This window comes from Periplaneta americana, chromosome 17 (assembly GCF_040183065.1).
Source record: "Periplaneta americana isolate PAMFEO1 chromosome 17, P.americana_PAMFEO1_priV1, whole genome shotgun sequence".
Lineage (NCBI taxonomy): Eukaryota > Metazoa > Arthropoda > Insecta > Blattodea > Blattidae > Periplaneta > Periplaneta americana.
In genome coordinates this window covers 7811595-7835011 of record NC_091133.1, presented here as the reverse complement: position 1 = coordinate 7835011, position 23417 = coordinate 7811595, and the positions used below count along the sequence as shown (strand labels likewise).

General features: G+C 36.0%; 1 protein-coding gene across 2 annotated transcripts in view; it reads right to left on the bottom strand.

Annotated features, from left to right (window-relative positions):
* Positions 1–15379: 15379 nt before the first annotated feature.
* The window catches only part of LOC138693407 (zinc finger protein 235-like), a 30674-nt gene continuing 22636 nt past the window's right edge, over positions 15380–23417 (bottom strand). For both annotated transcript variants that reach the window (XM_069817353.1, XM_069817354.1), the window contains one exon: positions 15380–21588. In XM_069817353.1, the coding sequence (XP_069673454.1) occupies positions 20361–21588 (1228 nt within the window). In that variant the 3' untranslated portion in view covers positions 15380–20360. The remainder of the gene's footprint in view (positions 21589–23417) is intronic.

The window sequence follows — 23417 nt, the reverse complement described above, 5'->3', positions numbered from 1 at the left end:
GTGTGCTGGAAGTGAAAATGAACATTACATATGTGATTTTTGTAAATAAACACAAAGAGACAAGTAGTTAAGTTATGTTCTCATAAAAGTACTGTCTTTGAGTTATACAGTGATTATTTGCTGTTATTGTATTTGTTTCATTGAAATGAGTTTTTTTTTCAGTAATGTTTAAGCGTTTCCATATTATCAGCACTTTTTAAAAATTCAAAAAAACCCAGACTTTTGTGTTTCAATTTTTTGTCAGCACCTATATATTATTATTGTGATTTTGAGTGCGGTTTTAGGTTAAGGATATATCAAAGTATGTTTGTGCAAATTTTCATATGCAAAGAGTCATATATAAATTTCCTGTGTAGAAAAAACAAACAGGGTTTCCACATTTGCACCACTATCTCTACCAAATTACCACTTAAGTTTCTGTTCGGCACGCATCCACATGTTTTCGACATTCTGTTTGTGCACATGTGCATTGTCTGAATCGACGAAGTTATTTTCATGTATGCTCACCAACAATCTGAAATTATGTGCCTTCTTCATAGAACATGCTCTTTAATTTTCTCCTCCACGGTGGCAGCATCTTGATTCTGTATTTGCAACTAAAAACACTTTTCACTCCCACTCTCAATGCTTCCGAAGACCCAATGACCCTCCCTCCACTGGTTCCTATGGTACTTCTTGTGAAAGTACTTATTTTCGTCAATTTCCACAACAATCTCTTTGGTGTGCTCGTCGAATCCCCCAGTCTCTTCAGGGTTACGTTCCAAAAAAGTCTCGCACTTTTCCATGCAAAAGTTGAAACAATGGTGTGGTCTTGGTCAACTTCTATCTATAGTAGGCAGAGTTGCCAGATTTTAGATCTACCAAAGAGGGACATTATTTTTTTTCGTCATAATATACAGTACTTACGTTTTGTTTTAAAGAACGAATGGTATGAATATGGGCAGAGTTGACATTTTCATGACTATAAATAAATAAATAAATAAATGAATAAATAAATGAATGAATAAATAAATAAATGAATAAATAAATGAATGAATAAACAAATAAATGAATAAATAAATGAATGAATGAATGAATAAATGAATGAATAAATAAATGAGTAAATAAATGAATAAATAAATGAATGAATAAATAAATGAATGAATAAATAAATGAATAAATAAATGAATAAATAAATGAATGAATAAATAAATGAATAAATAAATGACTAAATAAATAAATATCCCTTTACATACAGATGAAGAAACTAATATGAATCTCAAAATTGAAATTTTAATTTAAAAAAAACATATTGTAGATACATGTTTCCAATACAAAGCAATATTTATCTGGCTGTAAGTTGCATCATGTTTCTCTGACATCTTTCTGAAGGGCTTGTGGCAGTAATATGTTATGGCAAATTATTAACTTAATGGCTTAACAGTAGTTCTCACTCATACACAAACTGTTTTTTATTAATTGTAAAGCACAAATTCCAAAACATGGCACCAGATGTAACAAAATATTTAAATTTTAATGTTTATTAATTGATAACAATAATATAAAATTTACTGAAACCTCAATTCATATTTATTTTATGCCACCATAGGCCTATTACTGCTCGAAACCCATAATTTAACATACAGTGCAGTATACATTTTCACAGCTTCCTACATATATATTACTGGACTTTAGCATTTTCAACAAGCTTTCTTCCATTCTCTTTGCCATGAATTTGGGATGAACGTCTCTTTTTAAAGGTTTACAAATGTTACACTCACCACTGAATTAGCTGTTACAAACCTTACACTTACCAAAATATTCTTTTTTTTTTTTTTCATTTTTAAGAAAATTAATTTAAGTTTGTTGTAATTATTTAGGCCTAGGACAAAATAGTTACTAGGTAACGATACAATTATACAAGAGAAGTTAATTTTCTAAAGGAGGGACTTCTTGTGTCCCGCATCGAGCTGAAGCGGGACTCGGGACTCTTATATGAAAATCGGGACATGTCCCGCCAAATCGGGACATCTGGCAACCCTGATAGTAGGTTATTTTACGACTCTGTATCAACATCTTAGGTTATTTAGCGTCTGAATGAGATGAAGGTGATAATGCTGGTGAAATGACTCCGAGATCCAGCACAGATAGTTACCCAGCATTTGCTCATATTGGGTTGAGGGAAAACCCCGGGAAAACCTCAACCAGGATGCGAACCCGAGCCACCAGGTTTCGCGGCCAGACGCGCTAACCGTTACTCCACAGGTATGGACTGGTCAACTTCGGCTTCGTGTTCTCTTGAGGCATATCATACGACCAGAAGTACACAGTTATAATTTGTATCAGCAACAAATCACTATTGCTGAAAGGTTTTGATATGCCTTGCATATACGAATCTGTGGAGGATTTTCAAAGCCTGGTAATTTTTTTTTAGTGATGTTGTCGGTACTGGCCACCATAATGCAGTTTGCATTGTGTGTTGCTGTGTTTATTTAATTATTTTTTATGCCTCACTACTTTTGAATGGTTATTCAATTAATACAATTTTGCGTTCTTCACATTACATAGTATGTGTATCTCTGCGTTCCTTTCCTTTGCTATAGAGTGCGACAGTGAGACATGACGGTTTTTATAGCCCTGTTGTAGGACACTCAGGACAAATTAAAAGAAAACACATATACTGGAAGTGAGGACAGAATAGATAGGACTTTTGAAAGGTTATTAGCGAAGAAGAAGAGTGCTAAAAAGTGAGTGCAAGAAAGTTAGGAGTGGCAAAAGTGTAAGAAAAGGAACAGAGAAGAAAGTGTTAAGTGTAAGAAGATAGTGTAATAAGATAAGACTATCAGACAGTGAATACAAGAGAATTAAAGTGAAAAAAAAATCTGAACAAATGAGAAGTGGAATGAGAGAGAAATTGCAACTGTAATTAAGTGAATTAGATATTTCAGGTTTTTCAATGTTATGGGTTGGGAGTAGTATCAGGGGTACTATAACTGTAGGAGTAGTATAGAAATAAATATATGGAAAGAGATAATAAAATAGGAAATTTAGGAGTGAAGTGAAGAGAAAGAGATCAGTACATAAATAAACAGAGGATAGAAAAAAAAAGTGATGTAAGTGTTGTAAAATAGAGTAAACGGAAAAGTTAGCAAGTAATATAGGAGAAAATACCTGGAAAATAATGATTAAGAGTAGGTAGGATTTGAGGGTAGAGAAGAAAATAAATAAATAATGCAAATTATTAAGGAAGGAATATGCAATATTTAATAGGTGAGCGAGAAATGGAAGGGAGACAGCCTAGGTAGGAGGGAGAGAATAGAAGAGGATAGAGAGGGAAGGACATAGAGCAATTCAGTTATAACAGAACATTAGAAAGTAATCAAGAAATACTCGGCAAAGAACACATTAATAGAAAAGAGTTGTATGTATTAAAGGGATGGTGGATCGAAAAACAGAAATGTGAAGGTCCACCATAACTGTGAATTGTAAAATTCACTGACAAATAAATATATTAAATATTAAATATACTGGAAGTTATCTAGTACAATGCAAATTATTAATGTCTGATTACTTTTAAAAACTACATTTCGTAAGTAGCCTCCACAACGAATACATTCCTGCAATCTGCTATGAAAGTTCTGTATAACTCGCCTCAACAAAACAGGTTCGATGGCACTAATTTCGTTCCTTATGTTTTGTTTCAGCTGGATTATGGTGCGGGGCTTGTTGCGATACACCCTACTTTTGAGATAACCCCATAGGATGTAATCAGCACACACTGCTCATGGTTCAATGAAATGTGTGCGAAACATGTTTCCAGGACGAATAATTTCATGATTTGGAGAAAATGTCTGGCCGCCAAGATCTCCTGACCTGACTACAGCTGATTACTTCTTATGGGGTTATCTAAAAAATATGGTGTATTGCAACAAGCCTCACTCAATCATCCAGCTGAAATAAACATAAGGAACGAACTTAGTGGCATCGAACCTTTTTTGTTGGGGTGAGTTATGCAGAACTTTCATAGCAAAATTGCAGGAATGTATTCCTTACCATGGAGTTTACCTACGAAAAGTAGTTTTTAAAAAATTATCAGACATTAATAAATTGCATTGTACTAGTTTACTTCCAGTATATGTGTTTTCTTTTAATTCGCCCTGAGTGTCACACAACAGGGCTATAAAAACCGTCATATCCCACTGCCACACCCTATAGAAACCACAACGTTTGGACTTCCATTACCACGCACCTATCATTTCACACGTCTTTTATTATACTTCCGAACAATTTCCTTTTCTTAAAATATTTCCGTATTAAATCGTAAGTTTTCAAATCCAACTCTAGAATTAATTACTTGCCAACTTCAACCATTTTCACTTCCATAACCATCGGAATTATCTGAGCGCTAGTTCTTCCCTTAGGCTACTTGTAATACAGTGCAACATTTTCTGATGTATGTGAGAGAAAAATAATGTATTTACATACAGGTACGGTATCTGTTTTCAACATACAACAAAGATAGAGGGGTCCTGGTCTACTGTGCAGGGTATCAAAATTGGAATGGCAAGTCACGTCACATTGGTGAGCTGCAGACAATTCTGTAGTGTTTCTTAACAGGATGGTTACAAAGTCCCGTTACTCCCTACCAGTATCTATGTTATACAGTTTTTTGTAGTCTTAGGATGTTTATTGGTATGTGTAATATGTGTTTCAGATAATTAATACCCAGTATGGCCGATAGTACGTTCGCATTATTTTACTCGACTTGTGCTTGTATAACTACATAAATTTTTATTCGTGTTCTTCAAATATTAGTCTGTAAAAGTGAATCAGATTCTTTTGTTTCTGGCTAAGTGGAAGAGAAGGCCTGATGGCCTTAACTTCGCCAGAATAAATAAACAGATATATTATTATTATTATTATTATTATTATTATTATTATTATTACTACTATTATTACTATACAAGTGATTACACCATCGAAGATCGCATTATGGCAAGCAGTTGGGTTCGCCCATATCATGGTATGAAGAAGATTCTGCTCCACTCTTCTTACACCAGTACACCACTCTCCGGGACCGAGAGCTTCAATATGGCACACTCGTCACTATATATCACCTTACTCCGCTTTGGGATGGTGTCTAATGTTGTCAGCAGAGCTGCGCATGTATTCACCCTTCGCACTAAGTCAGTGTCCGATAATTCGTTCACACACATTGGTCCGTATGGGTGTAATTAGGTATGTTTTCATGTGCTTGAGCTTGACGTCTGAATTGCTGTTGGAAGTCTCTGCGCACCTCTTCTATCGTCTTTCCAGTTCATAGCATGCCGTGAGCCCAACTGCTTGCTATAATGCGTTCTTCGATGGTGTAGTCACTTGTATCGGCCATGTTGGGTATTAATTATCTGAAACACACATTAGACATACCAATAAACATATAAACGACTATAGACCAATAAGCATCCTGCCAGCCATATCAAAAGCACTGGAAAGAATCGTACACAGATAAATTACAAACTACATGAACGAACACAAACTATTCGGCAAGCATCAGTCAGGTTTCAGAGCTGAACACAACACAAGCCCTGCTCTACTTAAAGTGACCGAAGACAGTCGTGAAGCAATCGACTCTAATAAAGTAACAATACTAACACTTCTTGACCTTAGCAAAGCTTTCAACTGTGTAAATTTTGACCTGCTCATCCATAAATTGAGAAATCTGTATTTGTCAGAGACTGCTGTGAGTTGGTTCGAATCCTACTCATGGGAAAGACAACAATGCGTTGTATACGGGAATCGAAGCTTCTCCTGGCTTGACATAACATCAGGTATTCCACAGGGGTCGGTACTCGGACCATTGTTGTTCACAATATATGTCAATGATATTACATCTCTTATAAGGCATTGTAACTATCACTTGTATGCTGACGACCTTCAATCCTACATCTCTTCACACTTAGACCGAGTAAACGACGCAATAGACAAACTGAACGAAGACATTGACTCGATTGTGACATGGACAAAGAAATTCCATCTTAATATCAATCCTGGAAAGACACAAGCAATTATATTAGGACACAAACGGCAAACCAACGCTGTAAAGCACCTCGACATTTCCCCCGTTAAAGTACAGTAAGTACAGTGCATATCCCTCTCAGTTCTTCGGTTTGGCATTCACATGGATAATAATCTCAACTGGGACATGCAAATCACAGAAACCTGCAGAAAAGTATATTCTATTATCCATGTGCTAAAAAGGATAAATGTTCATCTTCCCTCTTGCTTAAAAAAGTCCCTTGTGCAGACGCTTGTATTTCCCTATTTTGACTATGCTGACATTTTACTGACTGACCTTTCCAGCGACAACAAAACGAAACTTCAACGTGGTCATAATTTGTGTGTACGTTTTGTAAGCAATTTTCGTAAATATGATCATATTACTCCATCCCTGGAAACAATAGGTTGCTTAAACTAGGTAAGAAAAGAAATTTACATTCACTTCTCCTTCTCTTCGAAATCCTGAACTCTTCTATTCTTCATACCTGTCGTTTCGCTTCACTTACCTTTCTTCCCACCACAATCTGAACACACGCTCTCGCCATGAAACAATACTAACAATACCATCCCATCGCACCTCCTCATACTCATCCTCTTTCACAATAGCCCTGCCAAGACTCTGCAATTCTTTACCTGCTAGCACCAGGGAAGGTCGAAATAAAATGGAATTCAAACGCAAACTTACTAGGCACTTGGTTAGTAATTGAGATTCGTTCAGACATGGTTTCTAGTAAATAGTTCTCTTAATCTACCACAAAATATTTCAATATCCGGTAATTTCATCACTATAGAATTTTGTTACTCTAGGTTTAATTTGTAATTCAGTAAATACAAAAATATTCTTTGTTCTTAACTTCTATGATAAAATGTTTAGCTTTCATTAATCAGGTAATCTTGTCGTACTTTAATTTTTATTGTAATTGTAATTGTAAATTTAATATTGATTGTAATTTTATTGTTCATATTAAAGTTGTAATCCCCTGGTAGAGGGGTAGAGAAGGCCTGACAGCCTTATCTCTACCAGGTTAAATAAATAAATACTACTAATACTTCTACTAAACATCATAAGACTACAAAAAACATGTATAACATAGATACTGGTAGGGGGTAATGGGACTTTGTAAACACTCTGTACTTGCGATCTTGCTTGTGATTCATTAATGAAATGTATTCAAAGTAAGATAATAAGTTATTATGTACCGATTATAGCCACAGTGGTGGCAAACTACTTCTGTTGCTATGGATGCAAGGAAAAATACCTGAAAGGAGGAAACATCATTTCATTCTGTAGTATCACACACACTTAACCCCACTTATAAATTTAATATTGAAGATTTAATTTCTAGTTCTCACGTAACTTAAATGATTTGTTACCCTTATATCCTTAATTTTTATAGTTCTCTAGAAATTTATTCCAGGATTTCTTTTTCATTTCCATGATGCTTTTCCATAACATTTATAATTTTTTCTTTTAGTTCCAATTCTTTTATGAGTTTCCTCCTGTTATTCTTCCTTGATCCCTACTTCTCCTTACGTCTTGTAATTTATAAGTTCAAAATGGACATTACTATGCATAGAGCACTTCCATTTTTAAACAAAAAAAAATAAATAAATAAAATATTTAAACCAACACAACTGTAGTTTCATTCCCAACACTGGATGAAGAATTCTACATGCCTATGTATTGTATGAATGCATTTCCTGATTGAATTTTTCTTTTCAAGTGATCCCAAAGGTTCTTTTTTTTATATACTCTTAAAATAATATTGATATACAAGTTACTCAGGAATGTTCCATATTAAGCATTGCTGCCACAATACATATCACTGCACTACATTTTGTGGAGCAAAAGGCTAAATTGTTTACTGAAAATGACTCATTGCATGACCAAGAATATACCGTAAGTTACAATAATCCATGATGCATGGAAGGAGAGGATTCACGCCTTTGAATAGGAACAAAGACAGAAATTGTATCGTTTATCAACAGTGTGTGCCTGATTCTGCTTGTTTTTCTTTAATATATTGCAAAAATTTCACTCGAAAATATATCATAACTAAATTGCTTTTCACTTGCATATACGAGTGCATGTTTTTATGAATTAATAATAATAATAATAATAATAATAATAATAATAATAATAATAGCTGGCAAAGTTAAGGCCATAAGGCCTTCTCTTCCACTCAACCAGCTAAAAGTAAACATACATATGTATGAACTTACACGCTACAAAGAATACAATTTGATTTAGATAAAAGTTAGGTGTATACAAGAGTTACTTATGAATTAAACAGTAAAATACTATGAACTATTAACTAGACAATGAAATACAAACTGTGTAGCAGAATTAAAGCAAAATACTTAGAATGTTAATATATTTCAAATAATGTTAGATAATAGGAAGAGATTAATGAGAGACAATTTTGAAAGTACAGCATTATCAGGATGCATGTCTAAAGAAAGAAGTTACCATATAGTCAGTATAATTAGAGTGAACTGGTAAAAAGGTTATTCTTCAAGCTATTTTTTAAAATGGTTATTGTCTTGCAGCCTCTAATACTTTGTGACAAGTTATCCCAATGTCTCGAGGTGGATACTGTAAAAGAAGATGAATAACAAGATGTTCTAAAGAGGTCATCATCATCATCAACCACAGGGATTAGGCCTATTGGCCTGTTCCGTCTTCAAAGTTTATGTCGTCTATCCATCTTGTTCTTGGTCTACCAACATTTCTGTGTCCTCTTGGTTCATAGTTCAGTATTACTTTAGGTAACCGGTCGTCATTCATTCTTCTTATATGTTGGTACCAATTATGTTTTTGTTGTTGTATTTTCTCAGTCAAATTAAAAATATTTAGTTGTTGTATATTTTTGTTCTTTTGATGATCTAAAAGAGTGAGACCAGCAACACTTCGAAGGAATTTCATTTCGCTGGATTCAGTTTTCTTTTTAGTTGCTCGGTTTATAGATCAATTTTCTGAACCATAGGTTAATAGTGGGACAGTTAATGTTGTATAAAATTTTAGTTGTGTTGAACGTTGTGTTTTATTTTTTAAGGTCCTTCGTATTGTTCCACACATCTGTTGGAATTTACTCATTTTATTTTTGACGTCTTGTTCTTTTAAGTATGATATATTGCAGCCTAAATAGTTAAATGAGGATACCTGTTCTATGATTTCATGATTTAAAACTATTTTACATCTTCTGTGATCAACTCCTTCAAATGCCATTGTTTTTGTTTTACGATTAGAAATGTTAAGATTATATTTTTCCATTATTAATTGTAGTTGATAAGCTGCCACCTGTAAGTCATCCTCCGATTCTGCCAACAAGATCTGATCGTCAGCAAAAAGCATGGACTTCAATAATGTCGTGCCTATATTTATGCCGGTTGTTATTTTATTCTGCCATTCTTCTGTGGCTTTATCTATGTATATATTGAATAATGTTGGAGATAATGGGCAGCCTTGTTTAACACCCTGATTTACAATTATTGTATCATCGTTTTGTTTCCTATTCTTACTGATATTCTTGTCTCGTATAAACTTTTAAACGTTTTCACTAGGTGTGTTGGATATCCTTCTTTGGACAATATATTCCATAACTTATTTCTTAAAACCTTGTCAAAGGCTTTTTCGTAATCCACGAACATTATGTATGTAGGGAGATTAAATTCTCTTCTTTTCCGGATTATTTGTTGCATCACAAACACACAATCGGCACAAGACTGTCCTTTCCTAAATCCACGTTGTATTTCGTCTAATTTTGTTTCACTAATGGTGTTCAAACGGCGAGTAATTATTTTAGCGTAGTTTGTAAGTGGAGTTCAATAGACTAATGCCTCGATAATTGTTGGGATTTCCGCGGTAACCTTTTTTATATATTGGGATTACTATTGCTTTTGACCATTCTTCTGGTATTTTATATGTTATCCAACAGATGTTTAATATATTCAGTAAGCGTTGTTTTATTCCCACTGGGGCATATTTCAAAAGTTCTATGTTCAGATCGTCGCTACCTGGAGATTTATTATTAGAGAAAGACTGTAGAATTTGTTCCATTTCTTCATATTCTATAAGATCAATATCACTTACAGGTACAGAAGTATCTTTGTCGACATGTAAATTTTCTTCATAATGTTGAGTTGTCCATAATTCTTTAAAATACCGAAGCCAGTGTTCTGTCCTTACATTATTCAATGCTACTGTGTCTCTCTCTTCTTTATTTAAATGTTTTAAAGCCTTATATGTCATAGTCTGTGCCCCATGTATATCATACTCTATATTACTTATGTAATTATCCCAACTTTGTCTGCTTAATTTTCGTGTTTCTCTTTTAACTATAGCGCATCTATATTTATATTCTGCTCTATCTGCTTCTGATTTCGTTTGGAGAAACTTTAAGTATGCTTTCCGTTTTTCTTCTACAATATGTTTCGTCTCTTCACTCCATATTTTAATACCTCTTTTACTTCTTCTTTTGTATCTTTTCCCCAAGGACTCATATGCTGCTTTCTCAATTATGCTTTTTAAGTCTTCCCATTCTTGGTTTACATCCATACTTAAGGCTCTATGGTCAATATAATTTTCCAATCTCTTACAGTACAATTTCCTTATATTGTCTTGTCTTAATAGATTTACTTTGTAGCAGATCTGTGTTAATTCGGGTGTAGCGCTCTTTTTACTTTTTTGCCATCTTGGTGGAATTCTAATTTTAGACGTTACTAAATAGTGGTCGGACTGTACGTCTGCACCTCTATATGCGCGAGTATCCAGAACAGTATGTTTCATTTTCTTGTTTACGAGTATATAGTCTATTAGCGACCTATATCCTCTGGCTGCCCAGGTATACTTGTGAACTTCCTTGTGCTTAAAAAAGGTATGGTTCTAAAGAGGTATGTATACTTATTATGCCACAGATAAGTGATCTGCTATTTACGTCGTGGTTACGGTATAGATAAGAGAAACGAGACGAAAGGTAATTTGGTGTTGAAGTGTGCAGAATTCGAAAGAGTACAGACAAAGAGTGTAAAATTCTACGTTCTTTGAGTCGGAGCCATGAAAGACTTGCGAAGGACAGTGATATGTGATCATATCGTCGAATGTTGCATACGTATCTGACACACACATTCTGAACTCATAACTTGACTGACAGTTCAGAACTTAGGTCACTTAACAGAACGTCATAATAATCGAAGCGCGGCATTATTAGGGTTTGTAATAGGGGAGGTTTTAATTGCTGGGGCAAGAAGTTTCTTAAGCAACTCAAACAGTGAATGGAGGAACAGATTTTTTCTTTATTTTGTTTTTTTTTTTTTTTTTATTTGAAAATTCCAATTTAGGTTATTACTGAGAAAGAAATCAAGATTTTTTACGACAGATGAATAAGGGATTGGTGTGTTAAGTGTAACAACTGGAAGATTACTGTTATTAAGAGAGTTAACTAAACGCTTATATCCAATAATTATACCTTGAGTGTTACTTGGATTAAGTGCGAGTCCGAAATTGGCTGCTCAAGTGGAAACAGTGGCTAGATCACAATTCAACTTACCAATTGATTCATTGATCGTATTGGTCTGGAATGTATGTAAAGTTGTACGTCGTCATCAGCATAGAGGTGATATCGGCAATACTTCAAGTTATTTGATACGTCATTAATGTAGATTGAAAAGAGTAGTGGTCCTAATATGAAGCCCTTCAGCACTCCCGCCTTTGTGCATCGCCATGGGGAGAAGTGATTATTAAGTGAAACACAGTTGGCAGTCACGTAGGTAGGAGTCCATCCACCTCAAGGTATTGTCTAACAGGTGCAAAGTCTTCATCTTTATAAGAGGCAGGTCGATGTCAACAAAACTAAAGGCATTGCTGAAATCGAGAAGAGTTAGTGCCGTTACTTCACCCTTACCCATAGCTTCACGGATATCCTCAGTCACTTTAAGTTGAACTGTAGTAGTGCTGTGTCCAGGTCTAAAACCCGATCGATAGTCATCAAGGAGTTTGTGTTCATAGAGATAGTCCGTAGGTTGTCTGTGTACAATATGTTCTAATGCTTTTTAAAGACTGGGAAGAATTGATATCGGTTTGTATTGGTTTACTGTAGAAGGTGTGTTAGATTTGGGTAAAGGTTTTATAATGCCATTTTCCAGAGTGAGGGATAGGACCCAGTCATAATAGATGCATTGAATATATGGGTAACAGTCGACAGGATCACATCTATTATTTTACACAGGAGAGTGATATTTATATTGTCTATACCTTGGACTTTAAATTTCATACGTCGCAGCGTCTTCATTACGTCAGTCGTGTTAATGTGTTTAAAGAAGAATTTATCCCACACAGGTTGGGGATAAGATCAGAGGAATTCCAGAGTCTCTTGTTTATGTAAGGCCAGATACACACAGAATCAGACGCGACGCTACGTTTTGCTTTAGGCCGGGTGCACACAGAATCAGATGCGGCGTGGCGCAATGCGACATTTTGTCTCATGGTACTTGTCTCCCATTGATTTTTTATTATGTGGTGCACATAGAATCAGATGCGGCGCGACGGTCACGAGCAGACACAAAGAGACACAGAGAGGCAACATCGAATGACTAGTCGACCTGGTTGGCGAGTTGGTATAGCGCTGGCCTTCCATGCCCAAGGTTGCAGGTTCGATCCCGGGCCAGGTCAATGGCATTTAAGTGTGCTTAAATGCGACAGCTCATGTCAGTAGATTTACTGGCATGTAAAAGAACTCCTGCGGGACAAAATTCCGGCACATCCGGCGACGCTGATATAACCTCTGCAGTTGCGAGCGTCGTTAAATAAAACATAACTTTTTTTTCGAATGACTGCTAGACGTTCGTCGCGAGGAGACTGTCTGATAGCTGCGTTGTACTGCGCATGCGTTAGTAGTGGCTATGATTGCAAGCTTTCACTATCTACAGACACTATTGTTGTGTAGTGCACATTATTCATAATGGAGCTCGATGAGGATACATTAGTTGTTTTAGTACAGGAAATATGCGTTCTATAAAATCTTTGTAACAATATCACGACAATAATGTGGTTTCTAAAAATATGTGAGACATTGCAAATGAGATGGAAGCACCAGGTGGATAGTAATATTGATTATAATAATTTGTAGTAAGCCTACTTCTCTTACTGTACTCTATACCATCATTCATTATTGATTTAATATACTATTTTTATTTATTTTGAGTTGTGAAGTAGTCATAAACATACAAAATGACGTTTGTTCACTATATTAGTAGTATTTAATTTCAATTCTAAGATTTTTAGGCGTATTAGGCATCCTTAGGAAATAATAACCAAAAACACAATGGAATTTCTCACAGAGACAGTCCTCTTTCATTGACGCCATTTTCTAGCCTAGGTCAGTTTTCTAAACCCACCCAGCCAGCAAATCAGTTGTCGCGAGCAGACCGTGTTAAGGTCCGCTCCCACTTAGCGGAATCGAATCGAACATAATTTATCTTCACAATGTATTTAAATGGAAATTTAGCAGAAAGCGACACGTCGAAGCGAATCGAACAGAACAGAATTCATGAGCTAGAATAATTTTTCCACTGCCGGAATAGAACTTCTTGTTTCGGGTATGATCGTAAGTTCTCGTGAAGCCTTCGTGAAAAAACAAATGAACCACATCCATTCTTGGCGGCTTAATTTGTTTACTTTGGAAGTTATTGCTGAAATAGTACGTATACAAAAATCAGAAATTAATATGAACGAAGAAAAATTAATGAATCTTGTGTAGAATTCTTGTCTTTTGTATGATAAAAGGCAAAACACAAAAGTACTGTTCGGTTCGATTCCACTAGATATGAGTGGCAGCAGACTTTTCGTTTCGATTCGGTTCGATTCTGCTAAGTGGGAGTGGGCCCATAACCTGTCCCGAGGCATTGTAAAGCAAAACGTCGCGTTTCGCCTTGTCGCGTCGCGTCGCGTCTCATTCTGTGTGTACCCGGCCTTACAATGCCTCGCGACAGCTTAAAACTGTCTGCTCGCGTCAACTGATTTGCTGGCTGTGTGGGTTTAGAAAACTGGCCTAGGTTAGAAAATGGTGTCAATGAAAGAGGACTCTCTACATGAAAATTTCTATTGTATTTGGTTACTATTTCCTAAGTACGCTTAATACGACTAAAAATCTATACGATTGAAAGTCTTAAAATTAAAATACTACTAATGTAGTGCACAAACGTCATTTTCTATGTTTATGACTACTTCACGAAAAATAATGTATTAATCAATAATGAGTGATGGTATATAGCAGAGAAGTAGGCCTACTACAAATTATTATTATTATTATTATTATTATTATTATTATTATTATTATTATTATTATTATTATTATTCACCTAATTCATTCATCTCATTTGCAATTTCTCACATATTTTTAGAAATCACGTTATTGTTGTGATATTTTTTAAAAAGATTTTACAGCACGTATATTTCCTGTACTATACCTTGACCAAAACTACTTCCGACTTGACAGTTTACAGAGAAGGGGGAGCAGTGTTGTCATGTTGCCCATCTATCCTGTAAACGAGCGCGCTGCCGATAGAGTGCAGTAATGAACGGCTGACACGAACGTATACATTTCCAACCAATTTCTTGAACACTAGGCATTAAAATTTCTGTACATTATTTTATTAGTCTATAATAATAATAATAATAATAATAATAATAATAATAATAATAATAATAATAATAATAATAATAATAATAATAATAATAAATTATTAATTTATTATTATTATTATTATTATTATTATTAGTAGTAGTAGTAGTAGTAGTAGTAGTACCGGTATTATTCAATGTAATACCGTTAGAAAAGCACCGAAAGGACTGTGAACTGTAAAAACAGGTTTAAATTTAATATGAAGGCTCTACTTTTATGAATGCCGGTATTCTCCAATGTAATATTGTTAGAAAGACGTTGGAAAAATTGTAAACTGTAAAAATATTTATTATTAAAAATCTACACGGCCTTTTTCTTTTCCAATATCGATAACAGTGCTATTATTAATTGTAACACAAGCAGCAGTTCTCATTACGACTTGCGCCAAAGGTAAAAAAGGCCCGCCATTATCTTTTTCCCTTTCAAAATACTCTCTTACATTACACACCATCTCTCACGCTTGACTCTTTAACGGGGCACCTTGTCCAATATTCTTTGTTCTCCGCCTGCCTTTTCTTCCTTCCGACATTGCACAAGTCACCTGTTCAGAAACTTTCGCAGAAACTATAAAACGCACACTAGTCACACACTCCACCAATAACAACGAAGATAATACGTGTCATATAATTTAAACACAATACAGTAATTATCGATACAACTAACCAACCCAAAATCATTCCGGGCACTGTATTCACCACTAGGCCGTGGTATTCACGTGGAACTTGTAAACATAGACATGGCAACACCCAGTGGCGTATACTGGTTAAAGGGTTTGGGCTACTGCTGACCCTATTATTACACAAAATATATCTAACAATTACTTTAATTTTAATTACTATGGTAAAACTAATAATACAAAATTATTACATTATGTTATATTATAAACTTTTTCTTTTGTAATTTCCTTGGGCTACCGCCGGTAGCCCCGGTAGCCCGCAAAATACGCTCCTGGCAACACCGTCCCGTTACCATGGTTACGCGTCTCTCGTGATTGGTTGATTTGAATGGTTGCCATGGTAACATGCTAAAGGCGCAATATGCCAGGTCGGAAGTTGTTTTGGACAGACCATAAAACAATTAATTTATCCGCATCGAGCTCCATTATGAATAATGTGCATTACACAACAATAGTATTCGTAGATAGTGAAAGCATACAATCATAGTCACTACTAACGGATGCGCAGTACACTGCAGCTATCAATCACCTCGCGACGAACTTCTAGCAGTCATTTGATGTTGTCTCTCCGTGTCTCCCCATATCTGCTCGCGACCGTTGTGCCGCGTCTGATTCTGTGTGCACCACATAACAAGAAATCAATGGCAGACAAGTACATGAGACAAAATGTCGCGTCGCGTCTGATTCTGTGTGCACCCAGTCTAGTAGTTCAGGTGGATCAGTGACGAAATGTTCATTTAGACTACTGAGTGACAAGTTGATGTTATCTACTCGAGGCTTTGCTTTTGTTAGACCCAGGTTATTAAGATTACGCCACAGTTCTTTCACACTAACCGAAGGTAGAATAAGAGAATGTGCATGGCATAATTTAGCATTTCTTACTGCTTGATTACATTTATTTCTTAAAATTTTGTAATTATTAACATCTAATTCGTCCTTACTCGTCCTTAGCAGTGTTTCTGTCTGTCATGAGTAATTTTATGCCATCGTACATCCAGGGCACAGGCACTGCCATCGTGATCTAGACCAGGCCGTAATGCAGGTTGTGTGACGTCACTCGATGAGTCGGGCTTTTCTATTTGAGTATATGGAGCTGAGTGAAATATATTACTTTATAGCGTGTCAGCGCTCAATTTTATTTAGTGTAATGTGTGTATAAGACCCCTTCACACTTCTTATTGCATAATATGTTGCAGAAATAATTACAAAACTGTGTTATTTTAATGTGAACAGAGTTTTACATGGTGACATAACCTGGTTGCATCAATATTTAAGTTTGGAATGGAAGCTATTTTGAGATTTAATAAAGAAGAATTATTTACATTGTGATTTTAATTTTGCACATCTACCTTCCTTACTTGTAGGTATAAAATTTACCACAGTCCCTCCTATGAAATAGTGTATGTACAGAAGTGTGTTAATCTGGTAGGTTAGGTAAATACAATTCATTACAACCCAATATAGTAGGGAACAAATAAATAATACAATTAAATTTTTATTCAATGTAATATGTGCATAAGTTCCATTTATGTGTTGCACAATGTGGCAGGAATAATAAATAAAACTGTGTTATTTTTATGTGAAGAGAATTTACCATGTTAACATAAGCTATCTGCGTCAACATTTTAGGCTTAAGTTGAGAACGAAAACGGTTTTGAGATTTAATAAAGAATATATTTTTAGGATAAACTTCAGAACACGGTTACGTCCTTACTTATAGGTAGAAAATTCACCACAGTCCCTCCTATGAAATGTACATACGTTATATTACTTAGTAGCGCTGAGGTATAGTTCCGGTAATTTCTGAACTGAAAACAGTTGAATTTATTTTTTGTGGAGAAGCATTTGATCCTATAAGCAAGGCATATTAAGATCCTGAACGAACCGAACTAATTTGTATATGCAAGATGTATGAATACGAAGAGAACTACCTCAGCGCTAGTTTAGCCCTAGTAACATATTAAACTAATCAGACTTCAGACTGGAGTACCGTCTGAAACGAATAAATACAATTGAAGTGTAGACAAATTGCATTTATAAGTTATACGTAGCGTTATGCTTAATTATAATGCATAATTCCGAACATGGAAATAAGGCAAGTACTGATAGAATAAACATAACCTATAACTTCAACACATTAAAATATGCGTGCGATGCAACTCAAAATTGTTGAAACGTGCATAAATGAATGTGCAAGAATTTCGTAATGAAGCATGAGTGCTTTATTTCAACTAATTACAATTCTAGATACTGTAACAGTAATGAAAACTATAGGGTATAATTTTTCGGAATATATTATATGTATCTCGTTTTTAGTTCAAATTGTGTATATTATCAAACGTCGTATTATTTACCCGTATAATGTAGGTTATTCACAAATAAAAAGGGGCAATAATTTAAATTTAATAAGACAAATACGGTAAACTAACAATAATGGATTAGACAAGAGTAACATCGGTAACGCTGCACTTAGGCCTAATCACAACTTACTTTACATGCCAGTCAATGTTTCACTTTCACGTATATATTATTACACATATTTAGCCTACTGTTTATAAGACCAAAATTTCACTTAACCACATAAGGGCGCAATATTTAATCGAAATAAAGGCAGGTATTACACATACGAACTTTGCCTGCAACAACGTAATTTTCACACCAAAAATAATATTACACCTTAAATTTCAAGTGAATTGTGTCTCAAGTGTATCACAATCACTGTTTAAAATTTTACTGACGCAATTACACTGCATTTCAGATAAATATATGTTATTCTTCATGCACTGCAACTAATTCATATGGTTGAAAGACCGCCTTTCGCGAGCAGCTGTTAAGCGAGTCACGTGGTCTGCCTTACGGCCTGTATTAGATCACGATGGCAGTGGCACAGGGCATCTACTGACTCGTATGGTTTTCAAGGGTGCGTGTTTATCGTACAACTGAACTAGTAGGCCGTTAAATTTTTCGATTTTGTCGTCAATGTCTGATAAACTCCACACTTCAATCCAAGGTAGGCTAAGTGAGTCATTGATTAATTCACCATGCTCAATATGCTTCAAGTCAGTGTATGATGTGACATAAGGTTTATATTTTGGACAGTACAAGGAATATTCTAGAAAGATTACGTAGTGAGCTGAAATACCCGGCACTGATAGTTATTCTTCGTTAATACTAGCTGAGGAACCGCCAAAAATAACAGTATGGTCATTAAGCAAGATTAAGCAAAGGTGTTTCGAGATCACTTAAGAAACCCGACTTAGGAGATTTGTAAATAACTCCAAGGAGGCACTTTTTGTTGCCTGGACCGACTTCGATGAATATATATTCAGGATGTTCTAAGAATTCATTCGAAGACTGGTGGAAAATTTTAAACAGTAAGTCCGAACACACATATATCGCAACACCACCTCCGCGTTCACTGATTCGATAATTTCTACAGAGAGTGTAATTATTTAAACTTACAAGAGAAGATAATAAGAAAACGCTTCAACCACGTTTCAGAGATAAAAATTGCGTGAAGGGACAAAGGGTAGAAAATAGATTGAACTTCGCTGAAATGACAGAGAAGGCTTTGGGCATTTATGTGGGCTACTTTTATAAGTGTTAGGATGCGAGTTGTAGAACAATTTTAACAGAGCACTGGTCGAAGGGGCAGATAGTGGGTTAAGAGTGACTGGGGTGGATGGGTGGTGCGGCTGTGGAAGGGGATGTAGAAAAGTGAAAGTCGTTTGTGTGAAGGGGCTTGTCATTAACCCCGATGCAGTCAATACTGACAACTTACAGAAACTAAATTAATATAAACTAATAGTAATATAATAATGACACAGATTAATAATATTTATATGGAATAACAGTAATGCTGAATACTGCAAGTCTACCACTAAAAATTGAATTATGAACTATGAAAATCTGGTAGTATGTGGTATTATGAACCACTGTTTGCATAATAACTATGGCAGATCAGACGCTTTTCCAATTTTATGTTTCACATTTCCAATTTTAACACAAATAATGCCGTCTGTGATCCAGACATTAGTTAGTCCATATCTCGTGATGTAGTCTTTCAGTAGTGCATGCTGGGATTGCGTTAAATATTCTCTCAACGTTACACCCAATTTTTAAACGGTTTTTTAATTAATGAACACTTCTCTTTTTAAGCGGTAGCTTACAAATTTGACGATCACCGACCGAGGTCGATCTCCTCGCCTCCCAACCTGATGACTCCTACCGACGTCACTCACCACCAGGTTGACTCCGACTTTTGCCGCGACTTCGATGGCGATCTGATTTGTATCCTCGTTGCTTTTTTCCGGAATTCCAAATATCCGAAGACATTGCCTGCGCTGATAATGCTCTAGGGCATCCTGCTTTTCTTCCAACTTCCTTTCTAGGCTAGCAATTTTCTCATTTTTCTCACGAAGGGATGTCTTCAGTTTTTCGATCACCTCCATGTTGCGAGAGAGGGCTGACTTCAGCTCCGACACTATCGAGTCCTAGATGAGGTTGGCAAGACCCGCCAATATGGTGGGAATGCGCCAAGAGTCCTCAAACACACACTTCACACAATCTTCAATACTTTCATCTTGTTGCCTGTTTTTTCCACGACCCATAATACCAGGTATTTTGAAAAAACAGAGGTAGGACAATAAATACTAAAAATAACAGACGAAATGCAAGTAGACCTCCAGAGAAAATATGCTAATGCACGAGTTCAAACGTACGTTACTACTCACTGTCCGCCATAACACATTACTCGATTCCGAAAAATTCCTTCCCCATATGTCACAACAAAATGGCTTGTCGCCTTCGTGTGCGAGTGCATTCCTTCTGGACTACTTCAGTGGGAATATTTCTTTCGATGAATATCATAACTGACTGACTTGTAGCGTGTGTGTACGAGTGCATGCTTTTTAGAACTACTCGATTCCGAAAATTTCTTTCCACGTATGTCACAACAGCATGGGTTTTCACCTATGTACCCGTTCATGGTTTTTCAGATGAGCAGATTGCGAAAATTTCTTTCCACATATGTGACAACTGAACGCCTTCACCCCTGTGTGCAAAATTTCATGCTTTTTCAGATTAGCAGATTGCGAAAATTTTTTTCCACAGATACCACAACTGAATGGCTTCTCTCCTGTATGTATTCGTTCATGCGTTTTCCGACAACTAGATTGAGAAAATTTCTTTCCACATATACCACAACTGAATGGCTTCTCGCCTGTGTGTATTCGTTCATGTATTTTCTTGCACCAAGAGTCCAAAAATTTCTTCCCACATATATCACAACTGAATGGTTTCTGCCCCGTGTGTACGAGTGCATGTTTCTTTAATTTACTCGATACCCAAAATTTCTTTCCACATATATCACAACCTAGTGCCTTCTTGCCTGTATGTGTAACTTCATGGTTTTTCAGATCTTTCGATACCCAAAATTTCTTTCGACATATATCACAACTGAATGCCTTTTCCCCTGTGTGTATTCGCTCATGCCTCTTCTGATGAATAAGTTGCGAAAATTTCTTACCACATATTTCACAACTGAATGACTTTTCGACTGCGTGTATGAGAGAATGCGTTTTTAGATTGCCACATTGCGAAAATTGTTTCCCACATATTTCACATCTGAATGGCTTTTCGCCTGTATGCATGAGTATATGTTTTTTTAAAGTCCATAATTCCAAAAATTTCTTTCCACATACATCACAACTGAATGGCTTCTCACTAGAATGCATAAGTGTATGTCGTTTTAAATTTCTAGAGTTCGAAAATTTCTTTTCACATAATCCGCAACTGAACGTCTTCTCCCTTGTGCATTCATGCTTTTTCTGATTAACACATTTCACATTTTTTTTCCCACATATATCACAACTGAACGCCTTCTCCCTTGCATGCACGCGTTCGTGCTTTTTCTGACTAGCAAACCGCGAAAATTTCTTTCCACATATATTGCAACTGAATGGCTTCTTGCCGGTATGTACAAGTGCATGACTTTTGAGAAGATTTAACTGCAAATAATCCTTTCCACAAACATCGCAAATGTACGGTCTCTTACGCTTGTGTAAAATACGATGCCTTTTGAGACTTGCCGAGTCGAAAAACGACTTTCCACAATCATCACATTTGAATGTCTTCCCACCTGTCTGCTGACACTCATCTTCCGTAATATTGTCGCAGGAAGGTGCCACTGCAATGCTGGAAAGAAAACCTCAATAAATTAACTTGTCCCAACCTGGCAACGCTACTTTTACGGTCAGACGTGGAAACCGTTACTCCACAGCCATGAACTGTAAGTAATGTTAGAATATAAATAATTTTTAAGTACATATCATAACAGTACTCTACTTTATGACATATTTCGTTCATTCGTTCATTTGGGTTATTTTACGACGCTGTATCAACATCTAGGTTATTTAGCGTCTGAATGAAATGAAGGTGATAATGCCGGTGAAATGAGTCCGGGGTCCAGCACCGAAAGTTACCCAGCATTTGCTCGTATTGGGTTGAGGGAAAACCCCGGAAAAACCTCAACCAGGTAACTTGCCCCGACCAGGATTCGAACCCGGGCCACCTAGTTTCGTGGCCAGACGCGCTGACCGTTACTCCACAGGTGTGGACTATGACATATTGGAATTATAAGTGATGGCTAGTACATTTGTGGTTGTTAAGAATATGATCTATGATATGAAAAATAATTATTACAATAATGCAATATATTTTCTCTTCAATGAAATTCCGATATAAATCCCAGCTCACATCAAAATAGTTCAATACGGTTTACCCAAAGCGTATCATTCGTTTCGAACACAAATATCGGGGGGGGGGGGGGGGGGAAGAGATAAAAATTGCGATTTTTAACGTCTCTTTATTTCGGATGAGCTGAGCTAGGTTAGGCTTCAAACATATATGTTTGTTTACGAATGTAAAGCATTCAATTCTTAACAGTCTGACACACTGTTGACATAGCAACATCGTAACATAAACATTATAGTTTACTATCAACGTTATTTTTAATCAGAGTCAAGGCAGGCTGGAAAATTGGAATGGTAAGCAACGTGCGTTTGCCTTAAAAGCATACCACAAAAGTGGTGATAGTTCCGTTGTCGCACAGCGCTTGTTTCGGCAGCATTACAATATCGGTCATAGTGATCCAATCAGTGTTGCCAATTCAGCGGTTTTTCCGCTAGATCTAGCGTTTTTCAGTGTTAGTTTAGCGGGTAAAATTTTTGAAATTTGTATTGCTGATATAGGAATTTAGCGGGTATTTTTAGCACTGACAACAGCAAAATAATTTAATTTTACATTGACAATATAGCAATTTAGTGGTTATTGCACGATTTCATAGCGGGTTTTTAAGAATCGAATTGGCGACACTGGATCCAATACCATTAAAACGTCGCTGAAAAATTTCGAAGAGACGGGTTCTGGTCTAAAGAAGAAGCCTACAGGGAGAATAAGACGCGTGCAAACACCAGAAAACATCTGTTCCACATCACTCTGTATCTCTTTGGACATCGCATTCTAGTCTGTGCCGAATATTGCATAAAGACTTGCATCCATAAGCAATACAAATGAATGAAGCAATGCAGAAAGCTGACACATCACGTCGCATGGACTTTTGCAAGCGATTCTTAAAGCTGATAAATGATAATGAGGAGATTGTCCATAATCTAATGAGCGACGAAGTAAATTTTCATCTATTAGGATATGTTAACAAATAAAATTTGCGACACTGAACCGGAAATTAACCCCATGAATTACACCAGGAACCATTACACAGTGCCAATGTATGGTTCGTCGTGTTGTCATTTGGAATCATTGGGCCTTTCTTTCATGAAGGTGATTAGTTGCAGTAACTGCACAGTGTTATGCAATGATCGATAACATTTTGATAACTCAGATTCCCGAGCACCGGAAGTCAACAGGAACACATGGTTCCAGAAAGATGGAGCAACCAGCCATACCGCTGAAGAATCAATGATATGCCTCAGACACTTGTTCCCAAATCATATCATACGGATATA